Source organism: Myotis myotis, unplaced genomic scaffold, assembly GCF_014108235.1.
Source record: "Myotis myotis isolate mMyoMyo1 unplaced genomic scaffold, mMyoMyo1.p scaffold_m19_p_3, whole genome shotgun sequence".
NCBI lineage: Eukaryota > Metazoa > Chordata > Mammalia > Chiroptera > Vespertilionidae > Myotis > Myotis myotis.
In genome coordinates, this window is record NW_023416335.1 from 83301845 (window position 1) to 83314666 (window position 12822).

Sequence of the window (12822 nt, forward strand, 5' to 3'; positions counted from 1 at the left end):
GACGGACCTCTGAGGACAAGCAAGCAGGCCTGCTTGCTGCCTGTGGGGTGCCTGGCCCCTCCTGTGTCTTCATTTAGAAAATTCCTAAATCTCTATACAAAGTGGCGGACGGAGCAATGCAAAACCCCCTCAAAACATGAATAGGGGCCAGTGAGAATGCCTCTGTGATGCCAACAGAGAAGCAACTGTCAGTTGGACCCAGCCCTACAGCTAAACTGCAGAGCAGGCATGGGTCACCCAGGGAGGCTGCCCGAAAGGGGGAACTCGATGCCCTAAGGTTGGAAACATTAATAATCCTGGAAAAGAATGCAGGATTTATTGCACAATCAGATACTGTTGATAATATAATGCTTGAGTCTGTAAAAAATGGTAATACCCATTGTATTATTCACTGTGGCCCAGCCAGGCCCTTGGGGAGTGATGGTGCAGGAAGGGGATGCTGAGCCCTTAGCCCAGGCTCCGAGAGAAAAGCTCTATCATCATCCAGTTAAAACAATGAAAGCAAACCGACTCTGTAACAAACGGTGGTGGTGGGGGAGAGACTGGAAAGAGACTAAACAGTTCCCAGAATAAATTCCCATGTAAATCCGGAGAATGCTGGTGGAGAGAAGCCACCGCTCATTCTTTCTTTTAAGCCAGATAATACCCTCCTGCCGGAACAGAGTTGTTCTTGGCACTGGGACCCACACGTGAGGAAGGAATCAATCAAAACCCCGTGCCTGAGGAAGGATCCATCAGAGAGCTGAAGGCGGGGACACGTGGGAAACAACAAAGAAAGCACGTTGGTGGCAGGAACAAAGATTAACTGTCCCACAGGAGCTGGTCCAGCTTCGCAGGCCCTCGGATGTGCATCTACAGACACACTTAGGCCCTTCACCTCCGCACTAAGGGCTCAGAGGCAGGTGCCTGCCCAGCCATGGTGGCCCCAGGCCAGGCTTCTGGAAGCTGAGCCCCCATCTCCTGCTGACTTGTGCACCAATTCTGGAAGGACATTCCATGAACACATCAGTGAGGATTCATCTCGTGACTCAAAGGATCCACACAGAAAGTAGTGAAACCAGGCAGGGAGAGTCTTCTCTTCCCTTATCTTCAATTACACCGGAACTGCCTCTGGGGGACTTTGGCAAGTTGGACGAATGTCAGAAGAATTTGGAAGAATGTCTTTGCTGGCAGAGGGAAGTCCATGATTAGCCATGAGCATGCCACCATCGTTCTTTGTGCTAAAACTCTAGAGGGCAGGCAGAAACGCCTTTCCACTCTTTTCACATCTAATCTCCTAGTGCTGATGTGCAGAGTCCTCAAGTCAGTAGCATTTGAGCAAAGATGAAATTCTCTCCTGTGACAAAAACAAATCCATCACAAACACCATACACCCCAGCTAAAGGCATCACGTTGTCTAAACGAATCAGCAGGCAGCGGCAGCCCGACTTGAAATCCTTGACTCATGGAACACTCATCTCCACTAATACCCACTGCTTATGCAAGCGCCTTTCTCCGGGTGACTCGAGGCAGTTTAAAGCCGCTGGCTCAGTCCTCATCATAGAGCACTTGCTGTGGAAATAGGAGGGCTACGCATAATTGTCTGCATGTGATATGAGGAAACTAAGGCTCAAACAAGCCCTAAGACAAAATGTGTAGATATTTATGAGTCACACACTGTCCATGGTAGAGCCAAAATGAGCTATTCTGAATTTTAAGCAGACTATTTTCCAAAATGCAAACTCAATGAATTTTATGTTTAATAACCAATTTTCCTCCCTTCATTCCATCTCTGACTTTTGCTCCATCACTCTTGCCATTTCATTGGCCCTTTTGTTGATTTTAGAGGCCCCTCAACCTTCCTCTAGTCCAGTGATGGCGAACCTTTTGAGCTCGGCGTGTCAGCATTTTGAAAAACCCTAACTTAACTCTGGTGCCGTGTCACATATAGAAATTTTTTGATATTTGCAACCATACTAAAACAAAGACTTATATTTTTGATATTTATTTTATATATTTAAATGCCATTTAACAAAGAAAAATCAACCAAAAAAAATGAGTTCACATGTCACCTCTGACATGCGTATCATAGGTTCGCCATCACTGCTCTAGTCTGTACCCACTCCCAGTTCTGACAGTCACTTTATTCTTGACATTTGATCTATTATTGTCTATTACACAATCCTGATATCTCTCCCATTTTGAGCCTCTACTTCACCTTTCCCTTACCTGACCACAATCCATACACCTTGATGCCCAGGGGTAGGACTGGCAATAGGGTGAAGATAGGGGCTGTGGTAAAGCTCAAAGATGGAGTATAAAATGCCCATTTTACTCATCATTTATTTTTTAAAAGCTGAGCATTTACTAGTATTGGCTGAATTTTTTTCAGGCCAAATCAAAATATCCTCATGACAAAATAGCTGCACTAAAGTGACTCTATTAAAATAGCTGCATCCAATGAACTGAGAATCTAGATGTCACTTGCTTCTGGCACCTGACTTTGGTCCTCTGTCACTTGACCTTGCCTTCTGTTCTGCTGTATTCTGGTATGTGGTTAATCAGAAGAGGAGCTAGCCACCAGGGCCATTTTTTATCTTGTTCCAAGTGAGGACTCTGTAGGTGTTTCAGATGAAACTGGTGCAGAAGCTGAGAAGGATGCTCATGGCACGGCCATGTGTTTCCACCGCCCTGTGAGGCACCGGGCTGGCATCCGTCCTCTCCCCAGCCTCCTTCCTGCCCCCATCCACCCACGAACTCTTGTTGGGTCACAAATGCAAATCTTTGGTTGTGCCAGACAGCCAGAAGATGCTGGAAAAAAAGAAAGCAAAAGCAAAAGCAGATTTCTAAATTAAGCACATCTCATTTATAAAAATAAATAGCCACAGCCTAGCAACGTGCTCAGCTTCCCTCTGTGATGTAACCTCTGCGGCTGGAGCCGGGAATGACACAGCCTTTAGAGAACCCCACGCCCTGGGCCCTCCCCATGTGTAGTACTCCTCTGGAGGGTGCTGACAGTGCGCTTTGAGGGCCCAGCTCCTCATTCCAGGCCAAACCAGGGCCAGTCTCCGAAGAAGCAGAAAGGAACCAGAGCTTCCCAAACTTAATGAGGCCCCTAAACACCTACAGGCTCATGGCAGCAAGTAACACACCTGAAGCAAAAGCAGATGAAGTTCTTTGGGATGCTCTATTGAAACAGAATCCCCTCTTTGAGACCATGTCTTCTGTGTTTACTACCGAATGCCCAGTACCCAGCTTAGCACATGGCAGACACTGGACACTCAGTAACTAGGTAACAGAAGACTGGATGGAGATATGAATGACTGAATAGACAGAGGTTGTCATCCCATCACCACTGCTTCCTAAACTCTATCCCTTAAATGGAGTAAACTCCAAGATCTAAAGAGAAGTGTAATCTCCTGATTATGACATTCACCACAAAGGCAATGTGTCCCTGGACTTGACGTTTACATTTTAAGTGTTAACTGGGGTAAGCACCTGGGAGGTTACTACAAAGTGTGGACTTATGTAACCCAGGTGCAGGTGATGTGGCCAGCATACCCGGGAGTAGCAGACGACATGGGATGTGCATTTGGAAACAGTTGTCAGTGCTCCTGAACGTCTCTCATTCTTTAGGCAGCTTCAGCTCCAAGGGTGAGGTGTTACTAAGCCAAGAAGCTACAGGACAAAATAGTACATGAGCTTCTGGTCTTAGTCTTGTCAGAAAATAAAACATGGCATCCACAATGCCTCCGGAGCTAAACAGGTCACACACATCAGAAATGGATCACAGTCCGGAAGACTTAATCCCACCTCCAATCCTCCCACATTGGGCATGATTAAGTCAGTCCAGAGTGATCCCGACACAGCACTCAGAGTACTGAAAATGAAATAATCCTCTGAGCCCCAAGAGGATCCCGGTGAGGTTGCAGGGGCAATCTTGACTCCTGGGAGCATTTGCTTCTGAGAGGTCCCACGTATTCCCAGCAACCAGAGTGGTGGAAGACAGCATGACAAAGTCGTAAATCACCTCTCAGAGCAGAGGCCCTGGGTTTAAAAGATCAGAGAAATTGGCCCACAACTCAGAAATCTGTCTTCAGACATCCTTATCTGACCTGGCCAGAAACAGTAAAACCTCATCCATGTCAGGGAGAAAAAAGCTCCTAATTACATTCAGATGTACCAGAATACATTAAGGGTTTATAATCCTATATAATAAAGAGGTAATATGCTAATTGACCATCATAACGTTACAAGATGGCAGCGCTCAGTCCCCTCAGCCCTGCCAGGGGGTGAGGAGAGAGGAGGTGGCAGGTGTGCAGCCAGGCCTGCCCCCAGGGGTGCCCGGTCACACCACACACCTGCCGCTGAAGTCCCCCAGTCCCCTTAGCCCCGCCGGCAGTGAATTTTCATGCGACCATTATCTTTTTAAAAACTCCTTACCCAAGGATATGATTATTTCTTTTAGATCATCTGTTCTCGGGGAGCAGGCCTAAGCCAGCAGGTGGGCATCCCCCAAGGGTCCCAGACTGTGAGAGGGTGCAGGCAGGGCTGAGGGACCCCCCCATGTGCATGAATTTTCATGCACCAGGCCTCTTGTACTTTATAATGGACAAAAAATATCTAAAGAGCATCAAAAGATACAATAGCCCTGGCCGGTGTTGCTCGGTGATTAGAGCATCAGCTTGCACACTGAAGGGTCTCAGGTTCAATTCCCAGTCAAGGATACATACCTGGGTTGCAGTTTCAGCTTGATCCCTGGCCTGGGTCGGGACATGTTTCTCTCTGTCACTCTCTCTTTAAAAATCAATGGAAAAAAATACCCTCAGGTGAGGATTAACAAAACAAAAAAAAGTGATACAATAGTCTCCAGCTTTACATAACAGCACATAACAGAGAATCCTGAGTCCTCGCAGACTCCTAGATAATCTCAGTCCCACAGCCTCCCAGACAAAGCTTTGTCACTGGAACATTTAGGAAGAGGGACTCCACCAGTGATCTGACTGGAAGTGGAACTTCAAGGACACAGCCCCAGGAGAGGGTAGCGCACGAAGTGCTCAGTGACCCTCAAGTCTCCTTGGTGTTTCTAAGAAAAGCCCTCTCCAGAGAAGACTGGCCATGGCATTCACAACCACAGGCCTCTGCTCCAGCCGGGTGAGGGGACAGTGTGTTTCGTGGGTTCCTAATGCTCCATGCCCAGGGCTCCCACTTCTGAAATGGCTGCTCAGTGATAAGACTCCACTGACCCCCATTCTCTTTTAGAGGGTACAAAGATTCATGAGAACTAGGTCCAAGACTTGGCTCTGTGATCTTAATCACTGGGAAACCCAGTTCCCTCATCTATAAAATGAAAACAATAGAAGCTCTGCTGTCTGCCTCCCAAGATTGTGTGAGGAGAAAATGAAACACTAATATGTTCAAATGCTTCTCAACCGCAAGTCATTGTTCGATGTGAGACTACTGTCTAAATTCTAAAGATTTACAATGAGAAGTTTGCTTCTGCTATGGGGAGTGAGACTTCTTTGAACACTCTCAGGGTGCTGCCTGGTTCCCAGCCTTCTAGTGCTTGGCCATCCTGGTCATAATCCTAAGTTTGCAGGGATCCCTGGCCTGTTCCCTTGGCTTCACATACCAAAGACTTCTAACATGTTTGCATGTTTGTGTGTTTGTAACTGTGCAGGAAATAGACCTCTGTGACCCATCTCCAGTAGAGTTAACTTTTAATGGAAATAGTTACTGAGTTTCCCGAGGACAAATAGAATGTAGGGAGGAGGGAAGAGGATTTAAGAACAAAGAACTGTAGATATGGGCCAGCAGCACAGTGGAAACCCCTGAGCTCCTGCCTCAACTAGACAGGGGGAGGTAAAGATAACTCGAAAAAGCCTCAGTCCAATTTTTTTAAATGGCCCAATAGGAGACAATAAGACTTAGGCAACTTATGAGGAAACAGGTGACCCCATAGTACTCAGCCAATGAGGAACTGGAGGAGGGACTAGACAAATAGGCTGTGATCGCTGCCCCAGGTGTGCCTGTACAATCGGACACCCGCTCTCATACTACAAGTCTCATTTTGTCCATACTTCTGTCTCTGAGTCTATTATTTGAATTCAGACTGGTGAGCATTTCTCACAACTGCTTCTCTCTCCTTATAATCCCTCAGAAAGTTCTAGAATTCTAAAACACATGAGAGACTTTAGGGGCTCGCGTAGTTCATCCACCCCTCATTTTGTAGGTGGAGGCCCAGGGTCACGGGAAGGTTAAGAGCCTGTCCAAAATCAAGCCGACTTTCACTTGTCCTCTTTCTGGCTCCTCTCACAGCTGCCAGTGGGTCTTTGAGGGTCAAAGTTCACATGCCCCCCACTTTTGAATGAGTAACTACTACTCAAGCTAAGTGTGGTATATAAGATGTGGGGGGCAGAGAGCAGGAGCAGAGCAGCCGGTTGAGGGCAAGTAGTTATGAAGGAATGGCAGCTACAGGGACAGGTGTCTCTAGAGATCTCAATGATACTTCATCTTAGTAGAGTACATCTTTTGAATTTGCCTTTTATTTCTGAGAAATAAGTACACAGTTGGCCCTTGAACAACATAGGTTTAACTATGTGGGTCCACTTATACATTAATTTTTCAGCAAATATATACATTACTAAAAATGTATTTTCTTTATGATTTTCTTAACATTATCTTTTCTCTAGCTTACTTTATTGTAAAAATACAATATATAACACATATAACATACAGAATATGTGTTAATCAACTTTATATTATCAGGAAGTTTTCCAATCACAGCAGCTATTAGTAAAGTATTTAAAAATCAAAAGTTCTATGTGGGTTTTTTTACTGCATGGGGGATCAGTGCTTCCAACCTCCACATTGTTCAAGGGTCAACTGAATGATCACTCCACTTTTGTAGTTATTTGTATTCATTTGCACTCTCCAAGAAATGACAGATTACATCCATACAAAGCACAGATGCCCCTCACATCACTGGTGTCAGGTTGTTTTAGAAGAAAGTATGAGGGAACTAGAATTCATCAGGTGAAAATTCCTCTATCATTTGCGCACCTTCCTCTCAGCAGATGTTCTGATATCTATCCAGTAAAAACTTGAAATTATTTTGTGTGTAACCCTCCCCCAACTTCTCCAATCCATTTGAAGAATTTTTTATTGTCTGTGACAACAGCTCTACCTGTTAGCGAGGCCCAGGGGAATCAACCATCCTGATTAGCCCAGGACTGAGGGAAGTCAGAAAGAGAACTGGAATGAATGAGTGAATGAATGAATGAATGAATGAATGAATAAAATGTAATTATTTGTTTTTAATGAAAATATCTATAAATAAAGGAGAGGGGGAGAAGTAGGAGGAGGATATTTTACCATCCATATGAACAGAAGAACAGACAAATTAAATTAAAGGATCTATCTAAAGATGTAGATCTCATTCATCAAAAAGGATAAGCATGATGGTAAGTTAGGGCAATTTATATTATATAAGAAACCGATGACAGTAGTGCTTTCCAACTGTTTTAACTTCATGGCACACATTTTAAAAAATATAAGGGTGAGCAAAAGTAGGTTTACAACTGTAAGTACACAAAACAGTTTATTTTTGTATTATTATTATTATCATTAATCTACTTTTGCCCACCTCTCTATATAATATCTGCAACACAGGATCAAACTGAAGGGAGAAGAGACTTATGCCCAGAAGTGGTCGACTAAGGGACATCTGGACCACAAGAACACCTCAGTCCCCTGAGGGCTGAGAGGTCACTGGCGCACCACTGACCTCTTTGAACTATAGGATTATGGAACTCTGGCATAAAAAACATACACAGATCTAGCTTCTACTCCATTGCAATTTTGAAATCCACACTCTCCCTAGGATTCTGATGAAACTAGCAAAGCCTAGGCAGTCCAACTCCCTCTGATGAGCCAATATTTCAAAGCTTCCTCTAAGGGTGTTTCCTGCAATGGGACTGGTGTGGGTTTCTGTTTACATCCCCACTTTCTGGGCCCAGGTTTACTCTGTATGTACACAGAGTGGCAGGTTGAGCAATGACCTAATGACTTTGGGCAAGTAATCCTAGATCACATTCAGCCTGCATTCAATTGCTAACCTAAAATGAGTTTTACAAAAGCAGTAAATATATATATATATCCCAAAATTTTAAATTTCAGAAATTTAATAAATTCAGATAAAGTGGCTTTCTTGAAAAATGGGAAGACCTGGAAACTCAGGGGCACCTCCCCCCCAGCCACCCCCCCCCCACCCTACCCCCCGCCATGGTCACAATCATCTGAGACTGAGGGCCTAGGTCCTGCAGTAGATAGAGTGTTGGCTGCCAAAGTTTAAATCTCATCTCTGCTGCATACAGGTGATCATATTCATGAACTTAACCTCTCAAAATCTTGATTTCTCATGTTTAAAGACATTATTTTTGTGTGTTAAAAAATGCTTAAAACAGTGGCTAGCACCTAATAATCATCCATCAAATGTCAATACTTTTCTCTCCCACCCCCTTATGTGTGTGGGTAGCGTTTCTATTTTCTTACCTTCCTGGCCCCAGAAGTGTAACTGCTAATCTAGATCGTTCAATAAATGGAGTTTGGCAACCGTAGTGCTTCAAGTTACTAGGTAATAAGTAACTTGTCTACATCCTTTCCTGGGTTGATTGGCCCTATTCCCAGCATGACACATGTCCCTTCTCCTCTCTAAGCCTCTTTCTCATCCTGCTGAAGCCCATAATGAAACCTGACATCAGGGCAAAGAACACACAGACAGGCCGAGAGCTCAGACTTTCTAATTAAAGGTTTCTGGACAGAAGAAACATGGCCCTCTGTGTAGCCCCAAAGTGTCTCATCTTTTTAATACCCAGCTTTCCCCACAATTTTGCTCTCCAGGTGCGTACCCCCCACCCCCCAGCACATATGAGGAGAAAATATTTTAGTCAGTGAGCAAGTCAATCAATGAGAGGACATGAATCCATAAGAAAATGTGGGGCTCATTTCCTCACAGAAAGCTGTTTTTAATAAACCAATTTCTGCTGCTAAGCAACCTTGATGATGCCTCTTCCATAAATACAGCTAAATGGAATCCTTGATTGTCTACAGTGGATTAAGTTAAAGCCCTTGTGAGTCAGAAGAAGGTACCAGAGAAAGTTTTACTCAGGCTGTGGTGCATGTAAAATATTGCATAACAAAATAGGAGTGGCATGCCCAGGCTGTGCTGTATAAGGCATGCCGTCCTGTTGCTCATGCTTTGCAGGTTGACACTTTTTTGGGAGCCCGCCCGTAAAGACCTGGATTGTTTACTCATGGCTGAGTGAATGGTGTCATGGTGTGGGAGACAGTCTCCTGTTCTCTCAAAACACTAATGATTAAATTGGTGGTTCGATCTTACACCAAACTAAAGGAAGTCCAATGGCACTCCCTGGAAGTGAGAAAGACTTTGCGGTGGACTTGATGTTGCAACTGTCAAATCCGCAGCATAGTCATTATGCTAAGGAGATGAGGTGAACCGTGAGCCAGCCAGTAAGAACAGCTGGAGAGTGGTGCCATTTCCCATTGATCCAGTCTCCTGGCTCTGTTGGGAGAGGTAGGGCAGGGGCGTACCAGCCTCACAGTTCCTTTTACAAAAGTTGACACACTGGCTGGCTACACCTCCCTTTGCTGAAATCATGGAAAATCCTTTGGCGTAATTTCCTAAGCCTCTAAATATATATTGCACCTAATAAATAAATATGGCTATTTAAGCAAAGCCAATCAGCTAACGTAAAGAACAGCATTTGGAGGAATGAGTGTTTGGAGTGAGGAAAGAGATTTCTGAGAAAATTCATCTTCTTTAGAACATCTTCATCACCATCTTTTTTTTATACTGAAGAGTATAATTAAAAATGTTTGCCTATATTTAAACTATTAAGCTACTGAAGATAGAACTACAAGAAGTGAAGAACTGCCATTTTGACTATTCTTTTGGCATCTTTGACTCTTCGCTCTCTTCCTTGCTCCTAATCTCTAACAACATCACCAAGACCTGAAACTTATCACACCAAATCTCCCTGCATCTCTTCCTGCTGCTCATTGTCCTCCAGGATGCAGTTTCCTTCCACCTGGACTATAGGGCATCCTCTCAGAAAAACTGAGGAGCTTAAAGAGATAAGATAGATAACTGCCTCCTGAAATCCACCACACTCTCCCTCCTGCTGGAGAAAGAAAACAAACCCATAGCACCAACTGAATCATACCAGTTGGAGTCAGTGTCAGACTCATGGGCTAGGAAGTCATTTAACTTCACTTTGCTTCCAGGTTTCCATCTATAAAAGCAAAGCATGTAACTTGCTCACTACTCATTCCCCAGAACTGTGCTGAGAGGATTTATGAACAAGGTTTGGAGAGCTCCTGGAAGGCGTGGAGGAATCTGATCACTCTGTTCATTATGAGGAAAGATCACTCGAAACCAGGAAGCCATCAACAGTCTGCAGGGAAGGAAGAAATGAAAACACCCTTCATGGGAACATGAAGTCACCTCCAATCTGATGAAAACTGTGCAGTGAGGATCAGCAGAGGGAAGGTGCTATGAATGCTAGTGGAGGCTGCAAGAAGCAATGGAGATGAGAAGAGTGAGCTGGTTCCGGGATCCAGTAGATGACAAACTCTCGTCAGAAATCCAGATGACTTTTCCCACATAATTCCTGCTTCGGACATGTTCTATATGTTGATTAGTATATTGCTTACATGGGTATACAGTTTTCAATATTTATCAAACTATACACCTATTATACAGTGTATATAAATTGTATCTTAATTTAAAAATCTACCTATCTGCCGGGAGCCGGTCCATGCTTGCTGTTTCAAGGGACCTGGCATATATGGCATACTGTTCTTAATATGTTTGCTCACCTTCTTGGCACTATGTGTTTTAACCAAGGTCTCTGAGAAAGGTTGTTTCCCCAGGTAGGGGTTTTCCCCTGAAGTTAGGGAGGGAATAAAACCTCTTAACTAAGTGCTAGGCGGGTAATTAATCACTTTAACTATGAACAATCATGCTTAAGCTACATAATCTTTACTCCCTGGAATGGAGATAAGAAACGCCCTAACCTTTGGAATAGAGATTGATAGGATTGGAATCAACTGGTATAAATACAGATGTAACAACACAGAACTTAGAAGACAGAACCTACACAGAACCTAGAGACAGAAGAACTTCGCTGGAGAGAACATGGCAAAAGATCCTGGACTGAACCTGACTACAGAAATTGGCAAGAGAACCTGACTAGAACCTGGTGACTGAACCTGGCTGGAGAACCTAGCGAGGGAACATGGCTACAGAACCTGGCTGGAGAACCTGGAGAACCTAGCAAGAGAACATGGACACAGAACCTGGCTGGAGAACCTAGTGAGGGAACATGGCTACAGAACCTGGCTGGAGAACCTGGAGAACCTAGCAAGAGAACTTGGACACAGAACCTGGCTGGAGATCCTAACCAGAACTTCGCTGGAGATACAGACCAGAACTTGGCTGGAGATCCTGGCTAGAGATCCTGGCTAGGCTGCTGATCAACTGAACGCTGTCTCTGTGTCATTCCTTCTTCACTGACTCCGTCCACACCTTTGGGGACCTCTGGACCTGCTGGGGTTGGACCCCGGCACCTATCTATCTAATCCCATTTGAATCAATGATTTCCCTACTGTGCCCATGAGCAACTGTACTCCAATTACCAATTTTTATAACACAAGTCCTCATATTTATATTCAGTAAGATTAATGTATGCAAATATGGGTATTCGTGAGTCATAATCATAGACACAGTTATTAAAACCGCCTTTATCTCTCATTCTCTAGTAACTTATCTCTGCACATTTATAATGCACTGATAATTATTCAAATTCCAAATGTCTTTGGAATTACCAAAATAAAATTAAATTGTGGGAGGAGACTTTTAGTGTTAAATGTTTTACTATATTCTAACTAGAGGTCCAGTGCATGAAATTCGTGCACTGGGGGGGGAGGGGTGTCCCTCAGCCCAGCCTGCACCCTCTCCAATCTGGAACCCCTCGGGGGATGTCCGACTGCCGGTTTAGGCCCGATCCTTGTGCGATCGGGCCTAAACCGGCAGTTGGACATCCCTCTCACAATCCGGGATTGCTGGTTCCCAACCACTTGCCTGCCTACCAGCCTGATCACCCCCTAACCACTCCCCTGCCAGCCTGATCAACACCTAACTGCTCCCCTGGTGGCCTGATTGCCCCCAACTGCCCTCCCCTGCTGGTGGTAACCCCCAACTGCCCTCCCCTGCCCTCCTGGTCCTCCACAACTGCCTTCCCCTGCCAGCCTGGTTGCCCCTAACTGCCCTCCCTTGACAGCCTGGTCCCCCCCAACTGCCCTCCCCTGACAGCCTGGTCCTCCACAACTGCCCTTCCCTGCATGCCTGGTTGCCCCCAACTGCCCTCCTCTGCAGGCCTGGTCACTCCCAACTGCCCTCCCCTGCTGGCCATCTTTGACCACATGGGGATGGCTATCTTGTGTGAGGGATGAGGGTCAATTTGCATATTACCTCTTCATTATGTAGGATTCATTAAAAACTAGAAATGGAAATATAACAACTCTATCAGAATATTGGTTTGCCCAAATCATCCTGTACTCTTACTAATAAGCCTAATAATAGAGTTTATGATATGTATGATTTAGACTTTGGGAAAAATAGGTAACAACAGTTATAACTGAATACATGATTAGTTGTTTGGTTTATAGTTCGAATGTAAAGGATACATTCTGCTTAACCCAGACTCATGACTTACTGAGAACAATCAATGTCTGAAAGAAGCCCGAAGCTGGGTCCTTGCT

At 44.7% G+C, this 12822-nt stretch overlaps 1 protein-coding gene across 1 annotated transcript; it reads right to left on the reverse strand.

Annotated features, from left to right (window-relative positions):
- Positions 1–2452: 2452 nt before the first annotated feature.
- Positions 2453–3560, reverse strand: SMIM2 (small integral membrane protein 2). The gene is given in 3 exon segments (XM_036298915.1): positions 2453–2557; positions 2559–2715; positions 3541–3560. Coding segments are annotated over 3 exon segments (282 nt in total).
- Positions 3561–12822: the final 9262 nt, after the last annotated feature.